At 46.5% G+C, this 24496-nt stretch overlaps 1 protein-coding gene across 1 annotated transcript; it reads right to left on the bottom strand.

Annotated features, from left to right (window-relative positions):
* Nucleotides 1-2636: 2636 nt before the first annotated feature.
* Nucleotides 2637-17338, bottom strand: LOC125355113 (cytochrome P450 4B1). Its single transcript, XM_048351243.1, has 12 exons — nt 17051-17338; nt 11837-11978; nt 11606-11650; nt 10014-10141; nt 9093-9217; nt 8647-8798; nt 8399-8505; nt 7471-7661; nt 4557-4690; nt 3746-3810; nt 3574-3656; nt 2637-3135 (listed from the first exon to the last, which is right to left on the bottom strand). Exons 1-12 carry the CDS (start codon nt 17228-17230, stop codon nt 2952-2954), a joined length of 1536 nt encoding a protein of 511 aa, XP_048207200.1. The 5' UTR covers nt 17231-17338; the 3' UTR covers nt 2637-2951.
* Between the last annotated feature and the right edge of the window lie 7158 nt (nt 17339-24496).

Below are 24496 nucleotides of genomic sequence, written 5' to 3'. Positions count from 1 at the left end.
CAAATGAAATTGCAAGACCTTGTTTGGAAAAGTAATAAAAACTTAGAAGAGGAAAAAAAAAACTTTCTCTTACTGCCTTTACATTTCCTTCCCTTTTCTAAGGATCCTTCTAGGATCCATCAGGTAATCCAGCATTCTTTCCCCATCTCAATATCCATTTTATCAAACCTTGAGAGTTCCTTTTGACATACAAGGTAACATACTCATGAGCTTCAAAGTCAAGAGGTAGAGAGAAGCTTGTTATTCAGCTTAGTGTAGCCCTGTCACCTGGTCTATTCATCTAATCTCTTCTGCCTGGTCTCTGTCAGGTCTCTATCATCACTTCTGTTTACAATAAAGTTATCAGTGTCTCACACTGTGTCTGACTTTCCTTGGAAGGAGATGAATGGAAAAGAGACAGACAAAGTACCAGAGAGATAGAGGAGACAAGTCCCTTCTAAGGAAGGAGACAGAAGTGATGTCTGCCCTGTAGTCCAAGAGCCCAGCTTTGCCCAAAATGACCTATCCCTTCCATGATACATCAGTCAGATGACCTGTAAAGCCCACACCTGCCAGCCCCTGAGGCTCCCACATAGCCAAATTTCACAAAGGGTTTTCTCTGGAAGCCCAAGGGTAGATGCTTTCATCTGTCGTGGAAAGAGAGCAGGCCTCTATTGTCTTCAAGGACCACCATTTCACACACTGGAATAGATTATGGGCAGACACTCTGTTGGAATGAGCAGAATAGCCTTCAAGCCTGATCTGGCATGAGGGCCTTGGGGTCCCTGCTCATCACAACCCTGATGAGACATGTCAAGAGAGCTCAGCATCTTCTGTCGCAGTTGCCTGCCAGCCTTCCTCACTCTTCGGGTCTGGTAGTTCCTCAGGAAGCTCTGTGGAATGGACAAATATTTAACCACAGTCAAGAGGATTCTAGGTGGACAAATGTGTCTGGCCAATAGGAGAGGGTGTCAGATCTTGAGCAGTTCCTCTCCTACAGGGTAGTCCTAGGTCAATTCCCTCCTTTCTTGTGTGAATACCAGAGGGAGGATGGATCTTATCAACCCTGACCAAACTTGGGGAGTTTTGGGTGCTGGTGCTTCTGATCCTAGAACTTATGGCCTGCACCCATCCCCTATGGAATCCACCACATTCTCTAAATTGGTGTCCTTGCTTCCACTAGGCTTTCTGAACCCAATCCTGCTTCTCTTTCTGGCTCTGAACACAGGTTTCTTTGACATCAAAACCCCTCCTAACTCAGGGTCCTAGATGTCCTTAGTGGTGGTCCTTAGTGTCCTCCCTGTTTTGCCATGTTCTGTTTCCTGGAAGTTACCTTGTCTCCACATGGGTGCCTACAGCCAATATAAGCTTACTGGGCCCCTGACTTCCCAGGGCACTAGGCCATTTCAGTCTTCTTTTGAAGAAGAGCAGGAGAGGACACTCTGTTCTTTACCAAGTTAAGAAGGGAGCATTAGTGGGGGCAGCAGTATGACCTGGAAAAGTCATGGACAGACTGTTCATCAAGCACCACAGAAGGGGTCATGCAGACCTTACACAGAGTACAGGATAAGAAGAACTCAGAATTCTTGCTGACCAGCCAAGGATAAATAATCTAACTGTAGGATTCTCCTTGGGGTGAATGTGTGACCTAAAAGTGACTTCCAAGCAATGGGCAAGACCCAGTCCTATTTCCCATCCATACATGTATGTGTACACACAGACACATATAATCCATATATATAGCATTCATGAAACCACTCTTGTACACCTATCCCACCCTACCCACACTCATGCACATGCAATCCCAGGATCACAATAGGCAGAAGGATGTGGTTGGAGAACTACAACAATTAAGGTGACTTCATCTGTGAGGCTCACCAGTGCCAACCTTGACAACCCTTCCTCTTCTTGCACTAGAGCTCTTGGCTGTATTTCTCACTGACACATACCATCAGTACAATCATGCTATTACTGGTGGAGTTCTGGTCAAAACACACAAGAGTCTGGAGGCATCAGCTCAAGTTTTTTGCAGATGACCTTTGGGGTCTCTTCCCTTAGTATTGAAATGGGACAGTGGATGCAGTTTAAACTCATCTTCAAGCCAGAGGTATGGTGGGATTATCAACTCTAGGCTTACTCTGCAGGTGATGACTTACTTTCACTTGTGCAGACCACAGTCTATGCAGATTTCAGGACAGGAGAAGTTGGTGGCATAGACTGACATCCCACTCAGGTTGGGTCTCCTGCATCCTAGTCCCAGGGAGACAAAGAGGTCTGAATTTAAATGGGGCTGAACAGGTCTGAGTCTTCAGCACTAAGAAGGTAGCAGACTTGCCTTCTTCCAAAAGGAAAAGAATCAATAGCAGGAAGGATACAGGTACATGTCACACATCCCTCAGAATACAGAAACATCACCAAGTGGTCACCAGGGCACTTCCTCACTCCTCTCTGCCACCCCAGTTTCTAGTACCCTTCATCCCATACATGTCTGAATTCCTGGATGGGAGCCTACTAGTAACTTTAAATCTTGAGTACTGGAGATATAGGTATCCATAGATATCAAGCAGTTGCCACAGAGGCTACCAGGAACACTCTTCTAAGTCCTCAGGTAGTCCTCAGCTTGAGGCCCTCCCAAAGAGTCCTTCATGTACCTTCCTACCTCACTTTCATTGCATTCACTAAAATACGTTTCTGTTACATTTCAGAAAGACTGCAAATTATGAGGAAGTTTCTCAAAGCAAGTGAGTATTCACCAAAGGTTTGTGGAATGAATGAATGAATGAATGAATGAGTGCTAAAACTCTATGAATAACAAACATCTAGACACATGTTTACAAGGCACTTTTTCATCAGTTCCTACTCCCTTCCCAAACTATAAGCCTCCTGAAGGCCACCGAGACATAACTACCCCTCATCCAATCTGAGGGGAGAGCACAATAATCTGGCCTTTCTTAGCCTTTGCTCTCTAAGACCTACTTCCCAGACCCAGAGCCCAGAGGCTTCAGATGGAGGTGTATGCCATTCTTGGAACGCAGGATCAGCTGTGGCATCTTGATGGGCAGCTGTGAAGGGTCCAGAGAGAATTCAAAGCGCAGCAAACAGAGGGCTGTGACCACCTTCATCTCGTTCATGGCAAACTGCTGCCCAATACAGTTCCTGTAGCAAGCAGCACATGAAACTATCAGGTGTCTACAGTGAGGAAATCCAACACTTTTAGAGATCAACAGAAAACAATAACTAGATTTGGATGTAGAAGTGGCTGATGGATTGATTTTTCTGGGCTGAAGACCTGGGTCTTGAGACTGGACACCAGTGGCTCACGGCTATACTCCTAGCTACTCCAGAAGCTGAAATCTAGAGGACTATGGCTCAAGGTCAGCCAAAGCAGAATCTCCAAAACACCCAGCAAAATCAAATGGTGGAGGCACGATTCAATCCAACCTACCTATCTCCTGGGGGCAGGAATGGAATATGAGAAGGTCAGTAGATTTAGCATGGTCCTCTTACCACAGAGAACCCCATAGTGATTATTTCCCCCCATAACGTCCTCCACCCTTCCTTATGAGGTCCTGGAGAGTCTGGGCTTCTTCTTACCTGGGACCAGCAGAAAAGGGCATGAAGGCAAAGGGGTGGCGTCCAGTTACATTCTCAGGTGAAAAGCGCAGGGGGTCAAAAACCTAAGGAGACAGACCTTGCTTAAATACTTACCCAGTCTTGGCATGGCCTCCAAAGACCTCACCCTGCCTGACCTCTAGAGATGGAGTACCTCAGGGTCAGGCCACACGGAGCTGTTCCTGTGAAGAGCATAGATGTGCAGAGAGATCAGACTGCCTGCAGGTGAAACAGAGGCTCTGTGACCAGTGGTCCTGGGCAGCCAGGCCCACCTTCACACATCCTCGAGTGTCCCCCTAACCTATGCCTCACCACACTCTGCAAAGTAGCATGCCCAGTCCCTGTGGCCCCAGCACTGGGCACAGCACCTGACACAGACATTGTGGAATGAAGAAAAAGAAGAGGGGATCTCACCCTACCATCATGTGGGATAGGTAGGGATGGATACAGCCCTTCCACTTTCAATTAACTCACTTTTGGGGAGTTATTGTTCATAGCATTATGATGTTAATAGTATTAACTAACTGGGTATTAACGATAGTTTAAAACACTCTTTGCAAAGCCACCATATATATTGCTCATGTTGCATATTACACAGCCTCGTAGTCAATGTAAAACACACACACACACACACACACACACACACACACACACACACACACACACACCCTGACTGGATGTTCATGGTGGGAAATAACAGCCTTGATGAACACTGTCTCTTTCATCTTCACAACAACTCTAGAAAGTAGGTACTCACTTTAATTACTACCATTTTATAAAAGAGGAAAGAGGCTTAGGGTAAAGGAATTGACTCAGAAGCTGTGGAGCCAGGACTTAGAACCAGGTCCTCTGAACACAAAGCCAGAGCTCTTCCCCCTGGTGCAAATATTTGACCAATTGGCACTGGGGATGTCAGAGAGCACCCACAGAACTCTGATTCCACCTTACAACCCAGCTTATCTCACCTGCAGGTAGAGCGCGGCCATCTACAAAGGTGACGGGTTTGTTGAGCTGCCGGTATACCTGAGGCACAGGTGGGTAGAGGCGGAAGGTCTCCTTGATGCACATGGTCAAATAGGTCATCTTGCCCAGATCATCCCTGCCAACAACACAGGATGCTTGCAAACAAGGATCAATGAGTCCTGGGAGAAGGCAGGCTCCTGCCCCAACTTCATCCTCACACAGCCAAGAGTCAGGGGAACACAGGACTCCAAGGGCACAAACCAGAAAAGACTGAAAAAAGCCACTAAGACCCAGTGAGCTGGATCCACTTGCCTCTATCCCCTCCCCATCTTCACCACTAGGAGGAATGGCACAAGACCTAAGAGACATATGTTCACCCAGTTATCAAAGACAAGGTCTTTCTGCTTCCATGACTCTCAGGACGTAATGGAAGCCCCGTAAGGAGTAGTGTTTGAGGTTCTGCTTCTTTTCCTCTGTGGACCTTGTTTGGGAAGGACAGGGGGTTGTTTAGATAAACAACAATGAACTGTGAATGTGTGAGTGTGTGTGTGTGTGTGTGTGCATGCACGCTATTTCTCTTTCAAAGGTTCAACTATAACTAATGTGTAATGCCTAATTACTGAGCCACCAATTCTGAGTTATTTCTCCCTAGTCCCAACATTTCATTTGAATAAATGTCCTTGAATTTGCTTCAAGTTCTAGATAGAGTTAAGTGAAAAGTTTAAAAGTGGTTTAACTCTCTTAGGAGGAAGGAAACAAGAGGGCACAGAAATGGAGGAACAAACGGTGAACAAATGTATCAGTGGTACTCAGTTAACACTTTGTTGAAAATGAGCTACACAACTTGCTGGCAAGGAAAGGAAGGAAAAACTGAGAGAGAGCATGTAGGAATGGATGACATTGTCCAAAAAGAAATTTATTCATGCTAGGCAATGGTGTATCACACCTGTAATCCTAGCTATTCAGGAGGCTGGGATCTGAGGATCATGGTTCAAAGCCAGCCCATGCGGAAAAGTTCCCATGAGATTCTTCTCTCCAATTAACCACTCAAAAAAACAGAAGTGTATCTGTGGCTGAAAGTGATAGAGCACTAGCCTTGAGCAAAAAATAAGAGCTCAGGGACAGTGCACCCAGGCCCTGAGTTCAAGCCCCACACTTACAAAAAAGAAAAAGAAAAGAAATTTACTCCTTACCTGACTTATGAAACATCACCCCTCTGAATATTGTTTTTATAAAATAGCAATGAAGACATTGAATAAAAGAAAATGTTTAACTTCCTGACTGCCTTTATTCACATTGTTACCCAGTATAGAATGTCTGGCTGTCTATTCTTGAGTTTTGTTTTTTGTTTTTTTTGGTTTTTTTGGCCAGTCCTGGGCCTTGGACTCAGGGCCTGAGCACTGTCCCTGGCTTCTTCCCGCTCAAGGCTAGCACTCTGCCACTTGAGCCACAGCGCAGCTTCTGGCCATTTTCTGTATATGTGGTGCTGGGGAATCGAACCTAGGGCCTCGTGTATCCGAGGCAGGCACTCTTGCCACTAGGCTATATCCCCAGCCCTATTCTTGAGTTTTTAATACTCTTTACAAAAGTAATTCAAGCCCCACTCCTTCCCTTGTCTTCAACATCCAAGCCACTCCTTCTTACTCCAGTCTGTGATTCTCTCTGGCTTTTTTGTTATGGCCCCTTCTCCTCTCCCCATCTATGTCCCAGATAGCACTTGGCACATCACTGGAAGGTTTCCAATATTCAACCAATAAAAAATGAGCAATGGAGACTCTACCCCCTTAGAGTAAATTTTAAAGTCCACCATTGGGTAAGCCTTTTCTGCACCTCAGTGGTGTGCCTTGTCCCATACTGGAAGTATCTCAGGAGTGAAGAAAGGAGAGAAGCTGGACAGGATGCAAAAGCCTGGGGGTCAGGAGGTAAGGGAATAGATAAGAAATTCCCAGAGATTAGGCTACAAAGAGAAGTCAATTTGCTTGGTGTTCAGCAATTTAGTCATGAGCCAAGAAACAAAAGAACATTTGAAAGTTTTCAAGTGATGGAGTTTGGAAATAGTCTTTTCGGCTGGGGATATGGCCTAGTGGCAAGAGTGCTTGCCTCGTATTCATGAAGCCCTGGGTTCAATTCCCCAGCACCACATATATAGAAAAAATGGCCAGAAATGGCGCTGTGGCTCAAGTAGCAGAGTGCTAGCCTTGAGCAAAAGGAAGCCAGGGACAGTGCTCAGGCCTTGAGTCCAAGCCCCAGGAATGGCCAAAAAAAAAGGAAATAGTCTTTTCCCCTTCACCAGGGAGAGGTGTGGAATCTGCCAGCTGTGTACAGTCACCCAAAGGCAGGTGGCAAAGGATTGGCTCTTTACCAAGTCACCTATTTCTGTCCATACTCCATTTTCTTTCCCAGACTGCCCTACTCTATCCAGAGCCCAGAAGGCATTTGTTTTCTGTCTTCAGAGGAATTCAGCTCATAAAAATGGATGCCTTGTTCACCACTTTCTTTGTGTGAAAAAGACTCCATTTTGGGGGCTGGGGATATGGCCTAGTGGCGAGAGAGCTTGCTTCGTATACATGAGGCCCTGGGTTCGATTCCCCAGCACCACATATACAGAAAACGGCCAAAAGTGGCGCTGTGGCTCAAGTGGCAGAGCGCTAGCTTTGAGCAAAAAGGAAGCCAGGGACAGTGCTCAGGCCCTGAGTCCAAGGCCCAGGACTAGCCCAAAAAAAAAAAGACTCCATTTTGGGAAAATGGGCTCAGGGGTAAGTCCAAACCCAGCCCTCCCCCAAGAGGGATAAGTACAGCAAGCAGCTGCCATTTCCCAGATGGCTATGTCATCCTCAGATGGTACAGGATGGGCACAGCCCTCTCTTTCTCTCTCTGTAGCTGAGAGGAAAAAGGACCATCTTCAGCCTCACTCACCACTGGAAGGAGTCCTTGTCTCCTAGGATCTCTCGAACCTCCTCCCGACAGCGCTCTTGGTGCTCGGGGTAGAGGGCCATGCAATAGAGGAACCAGGAGATGCCACTGGTGGTGGTGTCATGGCCTTCAAACATGAATGTGTCCACCTCAGCCCGGAGATCTGCATCTGACAGTGTGATCCCATTTTCATCCTGAATTAAGGCACAAGGGGGAGCTCAAAGCCTTTAGGGTAGGTGGCAACTGGATCTCAGAGCAGTAGCTGTCCAATGTAAGACTGAAAACCAGAGTGAAGGCAGCTTGGCAAGTTGGAGAGAAGGTGAGAACCTTCTCCCAGATTCCTGTCTTTCTTCCAAGTCCAACCTAGATGCTTCCTACCCTAGGAAGTCCTCCTTGACCCCTCTAGCCAAATGGCCTGTAACTTTCCACACCTCCAATGTGAGCTGTGATTACTTAGCAAAAGACTACCACCTGGCAGAGAAAGGCCTCTTTGTTAATATCCACCTTCTGTCCCCTCCACTAGACTAGCAATGCTTTCCAATCTCTACATCCTAGTTTGGGATTGGCACTCAGTAAATTTAGAGAGTAGTAAAATAATAGGGAAAAGGAAGAAAGGAACATAACATTTGAATTCCAAGATTCTACAGTGCCAAGATTTTTTTTTTGGGGGGGGGGGATCTTATAAATCTATAGATGTCTCCAGATTCTATCATGTCACGACCAAGGCTCCCTCTTTAGGCCACAGACCAACCACACACCCAGCAGTCCTGCACCCCTGTTGACACATGTCATAAGACAAGAAGCCATCCTACATGGGGGGAAGAAGAGAGACTGTTGGCTACTTGTGCTGGGTGGTGAACCCCTTCCAAGAGGATGGTCTGAAGACTCTTCTGGGACCAATACTTGGGTGAACTAGGTGGAGTGCACTCACCCGAGCACCTAGAAGAATGTCCAGGAAGTCCAGGTGCCTCCGTTGCTGGATCTTTTCCTGTTCCTTCTCATTCTGCAGAGCTGCCTTCCGCCTTCTGATGACCTGGTCTAGGCCAGGAACACAATGTTATTGCCTGGGAACCATCCTCTGCCCTAAGAGGAACTGAGATTCTTTAGTGGGCAAGGCACAGAAGGTCCCAAAGGAAAACCCCATGCTTCCTAGCGGTGATGCCTGTGGGAAAGTTTTACCTGTATGATTGTGGGCTGTCTGGCAGGCCTTCAGGAATCGGCGGCCATGTGGGGTGAGCCAATAGATAAAGTCATTGTGATAGTGGAAAGACTCAAGGCGTTGCTGCATCAGCAGTGTGAGGTCACTGACTGCCAGGTAGTAGTCACTGTCCCTGTGCAACAGACGGTGGAGGGAGGGTAGGGAAATTCAGACATGAACTGAAGACAGACTCCTGAACAGCTCCTATCCAGGAATCCCACTCGATCACAGCAGGAGAGGATCCCTGCTCCTCCTCTTCCCACCCCTCAGCCTCCTCACTCAACCAAATGTGGTTCCCCACCTCAAATAAGACCTGGGAGGGCCAGGGCAAATCTCTATCTCCTTTCCAGCGAGGGCCCAGGAGTCCTCTCAGGGCTCCCCCCTCCCCCCTCCTAGGTTGGGGGTGTCAGCCTGAGGTGCCCCTGACCTGTGGTCCAAGCCGCTGTCTCCTTTGCCAAATGTGCACTTCATGAGTGTGTCCAGAGCCATGTGACCCACATCACAGAAGATGTCAAAGCTTCTATCCTCCCGAGCCTTTTTCTCCCACTTGTCCTAGAGCCCAAAGATAGGAGGCAATAAGTAGGCTGGCTGGGCTAGACACCCTCCATTGTACTCCAGGACTGCTGGAGTCTATCCCATAATACCGAACTCCTCCTCCGCAAACACCCAGTCCTGCGTCCATATGCTGGAATGTGGAGTTTGGCAGCCTGTGGGAAGCAGGCTCATAGGGCAGGACTAGGAGGAAGGTGTTATGTAACATGTCCGTACTTTCTCCCTGACAGGCTAGCCTGTAAGAAACAGTACAACCAAGACAGGGTAAGCTCCCTGACACAGCATATGTATAAATCAGGCCTGCAGTAATGCTAGGGAGGAGTTTCCTGCAGGAGGAAAGACTGGCGTAGGTAACTTCGAGAATTCTCCAGCCCTAAGACTCTAAACCCGACCTGACATTCCTCTCAGAGATGAGTGTGTAAGCAGTTGTGAGAGGTAGAGAATAAACAGAAGATACTTTTTAGATGTGAAGAGCTCTCAAATAGAAGCAGCCTTCAAACTCTGCTCTAGTAGGAGACTTACTGAAGCTTTTCAGGACCTTTTAGTGTGGCAAGAAAGAGAGGCAGGCCTCCTGATAGAGACTAGGAGCAGAGCTGCCTGGGCACTGGGAACGTCAGTACTGTCAGCCATTTGCATCAGGGCATTGCAGAGCAGCACTTTGGCCCTGCTGTCACAAGTAGAATGTGTGTACAGGGCCTCAGGGACCCTCCTCTGCCCTCACCCAGGGCAAAAGGAAGGTACAGACAGGGCTGGTCCTGGAGCCCACAGCTCCAGGAGCCTGCCACAGGGAACTCACCAGCATGGCACGAGTGGAGTCAGCGAACACAGCCACATAAGGCTTCAGGACATCATAATGGAAACCAGGTGTGAGCAGCTTACGGTGCTGGAACCATTTGGGCCCATCCAAAACCAGTAGGCCTCTCCCTGGGAAAGGAGGAGACAAAGGGATGAAAGGCCTGGAGAATCAAGGTATTCCTGCCCCACTTCTGGCAGTGAGGACCAAGCAGGCCCACCTCTCATCCTCAAACCTAGACCTCTGCAGGAGCAGACACTAAAAGACTGAGTATTTCCCTCAGAGGCCCCACCCCCAGGAGACAGTTGTAGGGAAGTAATCTTGGTCCTTTTCATGGGTTCCTCCATTACTGCCTCTCAGCTGCACCCACAAAGCCAGGGCTCCAGGGCCTGGTGTCAGATAACACTAGACTCAGTCACAGGAGATTTGCTACTTGGGACAGTAAGGTAAGAGGGAAGCTTCCTGGGCCTTGGCCTTCAACTGTTGGGATAGCAGTCACAGCATTAGGAGTTGGGAGCAACCTGCCATGTTTGTGCTTCATGGCCTCAGGAAGGACCCTTAACTCCTGCCCCATACACATACATAGTACACAGCCATGGAAATGCATTTCTATTGTCAATATTTGCCTCTTGTTTTCCTAAATCTGTCTGTCTTTCCTTTTACTCTCTCCTAGATAGCTATAGTAAGAACGAGAAGCACTGACATCTATCAAACATTTTTTTCTTGTGTTATTTGGGACCATTTTCTTCCTCTTGCCTCATCTTTTCTTAGCTCACAGAGAGCTACTGCGGATCCCTTGGAGATCATTGTAAAAGAATGACTTTGGAAAAATGTATAACCTCCATTCTAGAATACTCAATGGCTCTCATTCATCCTCAACATCAATCCACAATACTAGCATGAGAGCCAAGAGCGGCCAATTCCTACCTGCGCATCCTCATCTCCAAATTAAACTCTACCTTCCAATCACTCAGACTGCTCTCAGCCTCTGGTCCTAGTACCACAGATTTCCATGCTTTTGGCCTGGACAGCACCACCTATCAAAATCCCCTGTAAGAACAACTCTACAGGGGCTGGGAATATGGCCTAGTGGCATGAGTGCTTGCCTCGTATACATGAAACCCTGGGTTCGATTCCTCAGCACCACATATATGCAAAAGGCCAGAAGTGGCGCTGTGGCTCAAGAGGCAGAGTGCTAGCCTTGAGCAAAAAGAAGCCAGGGACAGTGCTCAGTCCCTGAGTGCAAGCCCCAGGACTGGCAAAAAAAAAAAAAAAAGAACAACTCTACAACTGCCTCCTTCATGAAGCCATTCTTCACCTCCACCAGTTCCCCAGAGCTCCTGCCCAGGAAGGGAGAGAAAATGAAGGCTGAGCAAGGTGCTTGGTCATATGTCCTCTGCCAGCCAAGACCTCTCCTTTCCCCCTTGTCTTCCTACAGAGAAGCTAAGCTTAGGACAGGGACCAACACATGGAGATCACATAAGCTGACAATCTGATTGGATGACTGACTGACTAGGGCAGGGCAGGGCAGGGCAGGACCCTGCTGATCCAGCTCTAGGGTGGAAAGGGATGGGTAGGGAAAGCAAGGTGCTTACCAATCCACTGGAGGAAGAAGTCATACACATCCGGGGCCTTGGGGTCTGCAGGAAAAAAAAAAAGTGGTTCTGCTGAGATAGGGACTTCTCAGAAGAGACTGGATGATAAATGGGGTGGGAACCTGGCCATCCCCTTCCTAGACTTTGGATATAGTCCCTGGACTCCTCCCCCTATTGTGCCCTGAGTGGTGTGCTCTAAGAAAGCCTCTCCCTCTCCCTGGAACACCTCACCCCCGCGGCTGTACACAGCTTTGGCATAATCAGGTTCATAGATGTTCAGGAAGCCAACAAATTGTCCAAGCCAGAGTGGGTGGGCATATGGGAACTGGTGGGCCCAGGATACCACCTTGTCCAGGCTCCCCGTCTGCTGGATCTGAAATGGTGACAGAAAGCCAGAAGAACTTAGTAACCCAATCACCAGCCAGGCCCCTGATCCCTGGGCAGGAAAGGGAGAATACTGCCCAAGCAAGCCCTTGGGCTTCCCTCCCTCCTCCTACACCCCTTCTCCTGAACAGTTCTGCTGCAGTGCCTGCCCACTCCAACCCACAGCCATTTCTCCAAGTCCAGGGAAAAAAATCATCTCTACCCATAGAGAAGAGGGAAACTTCTGGTGTCCTTGCTTCCTTTCTAGCTGGTATCCATCCACTTCTCTATTTTCTACTGGTCCTCTTGGATTTTATCTACCAACCTTCTCATAGCCTTTGTCATTTCTCCTCCATCCCTTCCCAAGTCACAATAAAGCCAGAAATTTAGGATCTCGGAGTTGGAAGGAACCTTTGGCTGATCTGGTTTATCTGAGCTTTACTCTTCTCTTCATCCACCATGCCTATGCCTTTCTGCAGCATTTTCCTCCCAACCGACAGGAGACCCTGACCTTACATTAGCACTGATCTTGGAAATCAAACAGCTTGCCATAGCCTTCCTGTGCCCGGATTTCTCCTATCTGCCCCGTCTGTCCCCAAGCATATGGTGAGAGTGAGGACAGCACTTGGCCCCACTGCTACCACTGCAGCCCCTCTGAGAGAACTTGGAGATCATCCTTCAAGGGGACACGTGACTGTGGCCCAGCTTCTTTGAGTTACACAACAGGATGCCTCAGAATTGTCCTCAGATGCCCTAACATTTGGACCAGCTTGTTTATCTCCAGAAGGAAGGAAGCGGGGGGGGGGGGGGGAAAGCAGGGAATGGAAATAATTCACTGATTCCAGTTCTCCACTCCACCCCATCATCCTCTCGTTTGTACTCTTTGTTGACCCTGCAAGGGATAAGCAACAGGATGCTCTTGCTATCCAAGAATCTGAGTGAGTTTTGCTCCAAGAATCAGATCATAAAGGGATGTTATGTTGTCTACTTGAACCATGACTTCTCTTTATAGGTAGGAAGAGTGCAGCCACTTTCCCACATGAGTTAGGGTAGGTCAGAGATCCTAACTGAGGCTCTTCCTGCTGTCCTTCCTGTCAACAAGGCTGCTCAGGCTTTGGAACAGTTGGCCTGAATGAAATTCAGTTGGCCAGTGTTCAAGGAACAGGTAGCTGCTTCTACAGTCTGCTGCAGATGCAACTCTCCCAGAGATGCTCAAGAACATAAATTCACCAGCTTGCAAAATGGAGGTGAACATTTAGAAACACAAACATTTGAGGAGGGAAGAAGACAGATATTTTCTCTGCTCCAGCATATTGGGAAGGAGGTTATGTTACACTCAGGTTCCTGGTGTCAGGCTGTCTGGCCCAGCACCTCCACAACATGAGAATCCTTCCCTCCAGGATCCCAGACACCTCTCACTACAAGAAACTACTTTTCTCTAGCCTTCTCTGGATTGTCCACATTCTGAACAAGACTTCTTAGTCACTGGACTGAAAGCCAGTGATGCCTTTCCAATGAGTCTCTGCTCTGTTGTCTGGAGTCACTTCAGCACTTGTTACCTAGAAAAATCCTATGGAAATCAGCCCTTTCTGCTCTCCTTCAAATGGACTTCCCTGGGTGCCTCTGAGTGCCTGAGTCTCAATGTCTTCCCTTCATGGTTACTCCCCTAACCACAAACAAAATAGTGCATGTGTGCTTGAGTGCATGCGTGTGTGCATGCACACGTGTGTGCGTGCATGCCCAAGATAGCATTAAGATTTTAAATAAAGTTTAAGAGTTAAAAGTACCTACCAGGAAGAACCAGTCAAGAGCACTAAGAGAACCAAGCAAGAAGAGACAAGATCTCCAAATTACCATATGACTTTACTTACAAATACATCAGAGATTCAACTACAGAGTTGAGCAGACAGCCTAAAGAGAGAGGATCTAATGCATAATGCCCCCAAGAACAGAGAAGTGGCTTCATCTCCACTCTAGTGTCAGACAAGTGGCTTCTTGACCATCTTCTCTTAAGACACAAATGTACATAAGAACATGTGACCACACAAGTCACAGAAAGAACCGATAGCTCAGTTTCTTAGGGGGATATGAACCCAAGATCTGCCTTGTTCCAGTAGAGAAGACTTCTACTTGTGCCCAGTGCCAACCCACCTTTCTCCCTTCCTTTTACCCCTCTCAGATCTCACCCTCTTTAGTAGCTCCTTCCTATATGCATTTAAAGCATGTCTGTCCCAGTTAATGCAAAGAAAAAAAAATTTAAAACAGAACTCCAATTTTAGCTAAAACCTGGTTTTCCCTCCCTTCAGAATAGCTATTTCATTTTTATAAGATAGTCTCACTATGTAGCCAAGACTATCCTGGAATTCTCTATTCTCATCATGCTTCCTGCCTCTCAATTGCTAGGATTCCATTGGCTTGTAACGTAACTTCTCAAAAGAGTTTTTCCTACCTCAGTACCTCAGCCCTCATTCCCCCCACATGCTTCCATTGAGGTGCCTATCACCTTCTCTGGTGTTAAGATTGGCAACCTTATAGTTGCTGTGACATGGTTGACTCCCTGCTCTCCCCTGAGTGTTCCTCCTGACTCTTGATGCCATTCTCTGTAGTTCCTCTCCCTCTGTGTGCTCTAGAAGAATGATGTTCCTCTGGGTCTCACCCTTAGCATCTTCCCATCCTAGAATTTTCTCTCTGGAGGCACTTCACCTTCTCCTATGTCAGTTTTTGTTACCTATCTTCCTCACTGGGCAGCTTTTTCCAAAAGAAATTTCTTCCTAGGCCCCCAAAATATCACCAATAACACCCCCCTCCATCTCTGCACCATATTCCCCAAGGCCCCAGTGCTTATACATATTAAATTTGCCCCCTAAGTCTTCTCTTCCTCCTTTCCTAAGGAATAGAATCACTACCCATCTCAAAACTAGCTATAAATAGAGTGTTACTGCCTCCTTTGTTTATACTGATATCAAGAGATATCTCCTGTGGAGACTGGCCTTCCCCACTTCAGGCCTAACAAGCAAGTGGGTTGGAATTAGCAGTGCAGAGATAAGAGAATCAGATACAGCAAGTCGCAAAAGGAAGCTCCTGCCACAAAACTCCCCAAATCTTGCCCACTCCTGAACCTTCTCTTCCTGGGTTTCAGTTGCCCGCATGTTCCACTATAAACATAGAAATTCTTTCCTTTTGCTTAAAATCCTCCAGATTCTGTTCTTATGACACAAAGAGATGTTTTTCCTCTTCATGTGGCATTGACAAAGTCTGCTCTGACCCAGATGTATTGATGCCTCAGTTTAACAAGGTCAAAAGCAATCTTTGTCCCCCTTTTCCTAGTAGATGAAAGGGATCTCACTGCCCCCCATTCTCCCTCTGCCCCCCCCCCAACCGCCACATTTGTGGCAGTGGCTTTGCTATCTCCTCCCTTTCCTATTCCCACTGAGCCAGCACCTGGTCTACTCTACCACCCACTCCTCCCCATCTCACCTGGATGCCGCCACCCTGGCCCCTGCTTCATGTTTGTATTCTACCCTGGCTCCCAGCTCCCTACTTGCCCTCCTCCCTGGCCCTCTGCCTCCTATTTGTTCTCTTCTGGGTACCTTCTGCCTTACCTTTTGAAGAGCTGTTGATAAGACAATGCTAGTTGCTTAGAAAGAAAGAAAAGAACCAAAGACAAGGTTTGATTTGGAAGCAAGGAACAAAGAAAGCAAAGATCTCAGGGTATTTTGCCTTAAGAATTCCTTATGCTGATGTCAGACTTGGTATCTGTCTGCCAGTGGTTTGCTAAATCTCTACATTTTATCCCATTCTATATATACTCTTCTAATCTAGAAATTTGACCAATAAGGAAGTGAAAATACAAAGGGAGGGAATGATTTATCCAGTAAGGAACAGCAAAAGTTCACCATCAATGTTCAATAAGTAAAATGAGCAAGAATCTTTACAATCCAACACAAAATCAAGGAGATTATTGAGGAGAAGGGCAGGGCTGGAGAAGAATCCCAGACACACACACAACACACACACACACACACACACACACACACACACATACACACACACAGAGAGACAGAGAGAGGGAGACAGAGAGACAGAGACAGAGACACACACACACAGAGAGAGAGAGAGAGAGAGAAAAGAAAGAGAAAGATTAATCAGCCTCTCCCAGAAGCCCCAAACTTAGGTCTACCATGAGCTCCTACAATGTGCCAAGTCATGCTCAAGCATCAGAGTAGAATGAGGTAGCTCCTAGAAGAATAGGACATGATCCTGCCTTAAGGGAAGATATTCTGAAAATTGAGTAGGGTGATGGATACATGCTACCAGGGCTTCCAGACTGTAATTTTAGAGCAAGAAAAGAGAACTTCTGTTCCTTTTGATGAACAGCCCTTCCATACCCCCAGGAACTTTATCTTCCCATATCCATCCTCAGCAGGGGTAGAAATTAACTTCTAATGGTTTTTTAAGGTCTGTCTATCTTCTAAAACAAAAGGCAGAATTTCTGGGCCTGACTTTGACTTGACCTCTGTGTCTACTTAGTACCGGGACTTAAGTAAACCCTTCATTGGTTTGGAATCTCAAAGTCCTCCTCTTTACATTAGAAAAACTAATCCTACCTTGCCCTTCCCATATCTTGGGTTCTGGTGTAGATTCAAACCACAGCAGAGGTATCAAGTTCGGGAGGAATGCAGTGGTATTCAGATGGTGCCAGATGGTTTCCCAGGAACCCTTTGTTGTACTCAAAAGCACCTCTCTGGTTCTTCCAGGCCCTTCTCTTTCTGCCAAGCAAGAGCCCTCCAGATAGTTGTGTTGATACCAAAGGGCCAAAGCTAGGCTGTATTCCAGACCCTCCATGTTCTCCTGGGGTAGGGAATGGGACAGCAGAAGTAAAGCCCTCAGCCAGCTCCAGAATGACCATCTAGGGCTCCAGCTTTGAAGTGGTTTCGGTTTCTAGCACAGCTTGAAAGGTAGGAGTGAAGGAAAGCACACTGAGAACCATTGCTCCTAGGATATCCCTGGCCCCTACAGGATTAGGCCTGATTCTCCAAAGGAAGGGGGAATCTGGCTCCTTCCTCAACACGGTCCACGTACCTCACGGGCATGCCCAAAAAGCCAATGGGTTGGGGGGCCTGGGAAGCTGTCCATAGCCCTGGCCAACTTCTGCCTTCGAAGCAGTACACGGAGAAGCTTGAAAATACTGATGATCAAGATCATTACAGACGCCCATAGGCCCAGGCGGGAGAGGCTCAGGGAGAGGAAGCCTAGCCCCATGGCTAGAGTTGAAGTGTCTGGGATCCACTTTGCCTTTAGCGGCTCCTGAGTTCTCTTATACTCTGGACCCAGGCACTGGGCCAGGCCCCACCCCAAGTCACGTCTTGCAGCCAGTATCAGCCCAAGCTGGGCTGGGTGCCATAGGGTGGGGACAGCAACCTCAAAAACAGAGGAGGGAGCCTGCATGACTTCTCCCAAACTCAGCTAAAGAAAAACCAGGCAGTGGGCTGCAAAGAAACCAGGCAATGAACACCCTATTTCAGTTGCTTAGAGGAGAGAGCAGAGAGCAATTATTAGTGTAATCATTGACATGGTAACAACTCTGTCTTGAAAACACCTTTGTATATTCAAGGGACTTTTTACATACTTGCTCATTTAACTCAAGGCAAGGAGACCATAGGTGCTCACTCTTTATACCCATTTTCCAGATAATGAAATTAAAGGCACAGTTTGCCTGTACTTACTTTTAAAAAAGCTTCTACTGTCTCCTTCAATGTGGACTCTCATGGAGGAACTCCATTTTTGCCAGATTCATGATGTGCTTTGAGTCTTTTTTGGTGAAATGTATCTGGGATGAGGTTTCCATTCCAGAAGGGAGCCAGAAAAGGCTAACTATATCCCTAAAACTACAGTACATTTATGAACATAGAATATTGGCCCTTCAGAACAATGAGGAAAGATAATCAAACTCAATCCCTCCTGAATGAATGGATCTACTTAGGCCTAGACAGGGGCCAGGGAATTCCAGAGTTGTCCAGACAGGCAGTGACAATGCTCAATGCCTAGTCCAGAGCTAACTGAGAACTATATAGAGTTTATCCACAGTGAATAAGGGTTTATATGAAGTGGACATTCGTTGAAAGGGTTCCCAAAGTCAATTTCTTAAATTCCCTTTTTATCCAATGTCTTGAATATACTGCCTTGAAGATACATTATGATTGGCCTTCCCTCCAAGTTCAGTATGGACCTATATTTATGCCAGACAACACACAATATTTATAGTCTACTTGTCACACCCTGATTTCCATCCCTTAGCTGCAACCTGAAAAACATTCCACTTCTAGGGCCAAAGGTAAGTCATCATATACTCAAGTTGATATGTTAGATAAGATCTAACTCCCAGGGGCTGGGAATGTGGCTTAGTGGTAGAGTGCTTGCCTAGCATGCACAAAGCCCTTGGTTCGATTCCTCAGTACCACATAAACAGAAAAAGCTGGAAGTGGTGCTGTGGCTCAAGTGGTAGAGTGCTAGCCTTGAGCAAAGAGAAGCCAGGGACAGTGCTCAGGCCCTGAGTCCAAACCACAGGACTGGCAAAAAAAAAAAAAAAAGATCTAACTCCCAGTTCCTGGTTTTTACCAACTTTTTTTTTAACCAACTTTTACCAACTTTTACCTTTGCCACACTGGCAGTATAATTAAAGTAGTCTGGATGCACCTTGACCACAGTTGATAATTGTAATAGGCATATAATCAAAGTCAGCCAATAAGAGCTAATAAAACCTGAATTCTAATCTTTTTTCTTTTTCTTTTTCTTTTTCTTTTTCTTTTTTTTTTTTTTTTTGCCAGTCATGGGCCTTGGACTCAGGGCCTGAGCATTGTCCCTGGCTTCTTTTTGCTCAAGGCTAGCGTTCTGCCACTTGAGCCACAGCGCCACTTCTGGCCGTTTTCTATGTATGTGGTGCTGGGAAATCGAACCCAGGGCTTCATGTATACGAGGCAAGCACTCTTGCTACTAGGCCATATTCCCAGCCCCCTGAATTCTAATCTTTAATTAAGGTACCTAGAATTAAAATAAGGAGATTGGATCTAAGCAATATGCCTTGTCCTAGCAGCCATTCTAGCGCCTCGCTGGGTGATAGGGGCTTTTCAAGCAGCAGCTTCCAAAGCCTAGTGGTGAGACAAACTGTTCTTTGAATTGCAGATGCTTAGCTCCAGGAGAGCTTGGAGATCTGTGCTTCAGAGAATATGAACATGTTTGGCTGTTTGGCCTCAGGGAACGTTTGCTCCAGAGAATGACTTCCCCACTCCAAGCTTGGGGGTTTTGTCTTTAAAAGCTTAATTTGGCTCCATCCAGGACTGCAAGTCTTTGGGACAGGACTCTACCTGCAATCACCTGCTCTCCAATAAAGGCTCCCAATTCAACCTCTCAAAGTGTGTCTTCTCTGTTTCTCACCGATTGAGTCCCCTTACAACAAAATTAGATTCTCTCTCACAGAAAGGAGAAGGAATCTGTCCCCAAAATTGAAGCATCAACCAAACAAAGTTATCGTGGGGCTTCCAACAGAAGCATTAGGAGACTAGTGTTTGTCTTAGAGTTTACAGGAAGTCAGCAAGGGAATCTTAAGCAGAAAACCAAGAGTGTCAGAGGTGGGTTCCAGGAAGACTAACTGCTTTGTGCATCCATGGTGAGAGACTCTAGATGGTAAGGATGGCAGCTGCTGAAGACCCAGAGAGGAAAGGAAGCTATCAATGGGCTGATCCTTTAGAAAGATGGCAAGCCTGGACAAGGAGTAACAGAGGACATGATTCTGAACTGATAGTATGGAAAAGGACTGGAGGTCAATCAGGTCTGGCAGATAGGGAGAGGAAGTCAGAGAGCAGGTTAATGTCACGTGTGTCCTCAGGATTCTGTATACCTCCTCCTACCAGAAATGTGACCCAGCACTATTTTTCAGGCCCGCCCCTAATCTCCACTCCCTGGCTAAAGTCTGACAGTCACACTTCTAAGGCAAAAGTCAGGTGAGTACATGGCCCGAGTCAGAGGCCGAGTAGCACCAGCTCCCAGGCCCTGTCCCACTAGCCACCCAGCCAACTTGGCAGTATGATTCAAAGAAGCCAAAATGTGTTTATCTGAAGCTTCCACTTCATCTGGTCTTAATATGGCCCTCAGGAACCCAATGGAAGACTTCTGCAATATAAAACAAAGTGTTGGAGAGATGCCTCAATCTTGTATTCTGGCACAGACTGGACCTGGATCTCAAGAGCATATTTTATATTTCTTCTCAGCTTTAGGTCCAGTAACATAATACCAGTCCCTTGGAATTGGCCATCATAGGAATGTTTGCATCACAGAAATCGGCAAATGCAGGCTGGGAATATGGCTTAGTGTCAAAAGTGCTTGCCTCGGGCTGGGGATATAGCCTAGTGGCAAGAGTGCCTGCCTCGGATACACGAGGACCTAGGTTCGATTCCCCAGCACCACGTATACAGAAAATGGCCAGAAGCAGCGCTGTGGCGCAAGTGGCGGAGTGCTAGCCTTGAGCGGGAAGAAGCCAGGGACAGTGCTCAGGCCCGGAGTCCAAGGCCCAGAACTGGCCAAAAAAAAAAAAAGTGCTTGCCTCGTATACATGAAGCCCTGGGTTCAATTCCTCAGCACCACATATATATAGAAAAGGCCAGAAGTGGCATTGTGGCTCAAGTGATAGAGTGCTAGCCTTGAGCAAAAAGAAGCCAGGGACAGTGCTCAGGCCCTGAGTCCAAGCCCCAGGAGTGGCAAAGGAACAACAACAATGAAATTGGCAAATGCTACATTAAGACTATCTCCCCTGGGGAGTCAGTTATGGAATATTCTCCCACATGCCATCATCCCATCACCGTTACATATAACAAAACTAAAACTCTTCTTTTCAGAGTCCTGGGAAAAGAAATCTATAGGTCTTTAGTGCCCATTTCTCAGAGGAACCTAGGTGGTAGGGATGGTGAAATGGGGTTGCTGATTCTAACTGGCGCCATCTTGGCTACATGGTAGATGATAGGGTATTTGTTTTAACTGGCACCATCTTTCCTTCATGGTGGAGGCAAGGAAGTCCCACCTCCCAGGTGATGGGCTTGCCTGAATTCCCATGTTACTTGACCTGCCAGTTTGGGGTCTTGAACTCTCAAACTCCCTGTGACCCTTGCCCCTGACATGACCCTATTTATGCCTGGAGCAGTTCAGGTTGGATGTGCCATGGCTTGTGTCCTGTGACCTCACTCCTGGCTCTCTTCCAGTCACCATTGGGTCCCACTCCCTCCAGCTCTTCATTGGAGATGGTCTGGTTTGTTGGTATTGTTTTTCTGCCCTATCTTTCCTCTTCTGCTCTCCTAGCTCAGTTTTCTAACAGTGTTGAATATATTCCTGGGGCCTCAGGTCTTTGCTAGCCTTCTAACAAAGACTCCAGATTTGACCTCTCAAAATGTGCATTCTCTGTTGTTTCACCATATAGCATGGCATTAAAAAGAGGGAGAAGCAGAAGACTGTTTCTATCCAAGTCCTTCCCAATAGTTCTTGTCCTACAGAAGGCCTTCTTTCAACCTTTCTTCTTCAAGAATATGTATGAAAACCAGCAATCTGTCACCTTAGTTTACAACTGTTCTGGGAGGTGTATGGTTTTCCCCATTTAGCAGTGATTTGAGCAATTGCCGCTTATCCTCAAACCTTTACATTCTGCTGCACGCCAGAGACCATGCTCATCTTTTCCTCAGTTTTCACAGGACTGAAAAGCTACAGCACTCCATGAATCCATCCTTCAGGGTATGAAAGAAGAGACATCTTCCCCTTCTTGGAGTGTTGTACACATAACGAGTGAGAGAGCAGTGAAGAAAATAAAGCCAACATGCATCCACAACACAGCACCAGTCTCACTCGTTGCTCTTGAAATCCTCAAGAGACACTCAGAGTCCTCTTTACTTTTTCAGCACACAGTAGACATTAATTGCCAAGTGAATACTGAAGGGACTAGCTACTATAGCTGGAGATATAGGGGGAACTAGTAAGAAAGGGCTTTCCTATCAATGCAAAATATACTGAAAATGTACTAATGCCCTTCTGGAGGGCATAGACCATGCCTCTTATGGCTGGGTCCCAGTAACCTCTTATGGTTGTAATCTCTTACTGATGTATTCTATGAGACCTTATCAGCAAAGTCAGTTAAACTAACTTCTCAATGGAGGCAAGAGTAAGCAGGCAATATTCAGAAAAAGGAAAGATGTGCTAGAGTAGCATGCTCTGCTTCAACTTCACACTGAAACCACCTTGAGCATTTAAAATACCTGACACCCTTGACATAGCCATGTCCTGGGTGCTGACTCAAGATCTGATAGTACAGCCTTCTTCACAAGGATGTTGTTGTTGCAAGGATCCTGGAAATGTGACAACAGCTTATGCACATTGTAGAAGCTGGTGCTTCATGTGAGATATGGTTATCAGTGCCCAGAGTGAACAATGAAGAAGGGAGATGTCCCCTCCCTGAAGTGGCATCTGGGATTTTCTTTTTTTCTATTTAATTTCATTGACAAGGTGACCTACAGAAGGGTTACAGTTACGCACATAAGGTAGTGATTACATTTCTTGTTAAACTTGTTACCTCCTCCCTCATTTTTCTCCCACCTTCACTGCTCCCAAGGCCCCTTCCTCCAGTTGTACAGTTAATTTCCAACATATTATCTTATAAGTTTCACTGTTGAATTGGGATAGCCTGATCTTTGTGGCCTTCCCAGCTCCTCTCACTTAGGCTGCATTTGTAGAGCTGTGGCTGAATACCTTGATCCTGCAGAGTGAGGTCAGGAAGAAAAGTGGAAATGGGGAGGGAAGAAAAACAATGAGAAATATGAAGCATGTGATTTTGACCGAAGTCAGTTATTCTACAGGCTCTAGCCTGAGTTGAGGCTCCAAAGAGCATATATATGGTCCCCATTCCAAGAGACTCTAGTTCACTACAAGGACTCCGTTTTGCCTCAAGGAAAACTAAGAAAACAAGATAATAGGGAAGGTGTGCATGACTCATATTTCCTGTTCTCCTGGTCCATTGCCTTTTTACATAGTATGCTATGATAAGATTTTTAACTTGGTCCCAGACAACTAGCGTGACTAATTGGAGGGGGACAAAGAATAGCACAAACAACAACAACAAAAAACATGTCTCTGCTTATATGAAATAAGAAAGACAGTTCTGAGCCAAGTATCAGTGACCATGGCCCAAGATCACAGATTGGAATCACCCTAAATGACATGTCTGTGGAAAAGGCGCTATGAATTTTCATACTTATAGAAAAATGAGAGTCATAGGTCAGTGCATTTACCCATACACTGCCTCAGATAGGCAGGCTACAGAAAAGCCAGGAAATGTCTCCTAAGGCTTCAGGTGTTACCTTATTCCATGCTCAGCTTTAGGGCTAGTAGAGGCTACAGATCTGCTGAGCTTCTAGATACACGAAATTTATCTACATAGTTACAAAAATATTGTTAGATGCAAATGTTAATGGTATGGCTATTAAGAAAGACCAATGATAGCCCAAGGTAAGTCTAAGTCTCTTGCTGTAACAGTCCAGCTCTCCACAATCATGATGTCCTAGTCAACCAAGTTCAAACCATCTTTAGGATCTTTAACATGGATGTGGTATCTTCAGAGAGGTTAAGTGTTGAAAGTTTTAAGAGTCCACAGACAAAAGCCCATCCTGGCTTTCTTCCGAAGAGAACAGTTGCCTTGTCTGCCAGAAGTCACTTGTCAATCAGTCTACTGTCCATCATACTATCCCCACTGAGTCATCTCCCTGATGAGGGACAAAGAGGAAGGAGAGAAAAAGAGAAAGGAGAGAAAAGGAAGAAGGATGAGGAAATAGTTCCTTCTAGAATTCCAGGGTAATTTTTCTCCACTGTGCCATGGGTATAAATTAATTGAGAAATATCCACATTTCTTTTCCTGGTATCAATGAAACTAAATATTCATGTGAGGGCTCCCAAGATCCATGATCCCCAACTTTTGGGCAGGTTAGCCACCTCCTCAATGGATACTCACGTCATCCAGGATTGCCAGAAGCTCCTTGGGTTTCTGACTAGCCTGAGATGCAAACCTAGTTCTAAACAAGTGTTTTCACCTCTCTAAACTCAGGTTGCTAATCTACTGAAGCAGGTTATAACAGTACTTACCTTAAAAGGTTGCGTAGAAGGTTAAGGAAGGCAATGTGTATAAAGTGCCAGCCTCACATTATGAATAGCTTATTAAGCTATTCTTAAGGTAATTTCTGGGTGGATGATGATCAATCATACCAACATGTCCTCCCAACACTCCCCAAATGATTCATCGATCAAAGGAGAATGGGTGAGACAACCTTTAGACTAGATTCTGGGGCTTTTTAGTCTCCTGAACAACTTCCTCCACTAAGATAGACTTGTTTCAGAGTCATCCCAGCTGCCCTGGGCTGGTGCTGGAGTTGTGTGTGCTGGAAGTGGAGGGGGAGGGAGAGGGGGAGGGCTCTGGAATGTGGGAAAGGCAAGCAGAGTCAGGAG

Source organism: Perognathus longimembris, chromosome 7, assembly GCF_023159225.1.
Source record: "Perognathus longimembris pacificus isolate PPM17 chromosome 7, ASM2315922v1, whole genome shotgun sequence".
NCBI classification, from domain to species: Eukaryota; Metazoa; Chordata; class Mammalia; order Rodentia; family Heteromyidae; genus Perognathus; species Perognathus longimembris.
This window is presented reverse-complemented; position numbering and strand designations above follow the sequence as displayed.

What these genes read in the sequence shown, in the direction of transcription:
- LOC125355113 (XM_048351243.1), bottom strand. Translation starts at nt 17,230, where the DNA reads ATGGGGCTAGGCTTCCTCTCCCTGAGCCTCTCCCGCCTGGGCCTATGG. An exon ending in GACAGCCCACAATCATACAG is followed by an intron (nt 8,506 to 8,646) that starts GTAAAACTTTCC and finishes TTCCTGGCCTAG; the next exon opens with ACCAGGTCATCAGAAGGCGG. An exon ending in CCGTGTGGCCTGACCCTGAG is followed by an intron (nt 3,657 to 3,745) that starts GTACTCCATCTC and finishes CTGTCTCCTTAG; the next exon opens with GTTTTTGACCCCCTGCGCTT.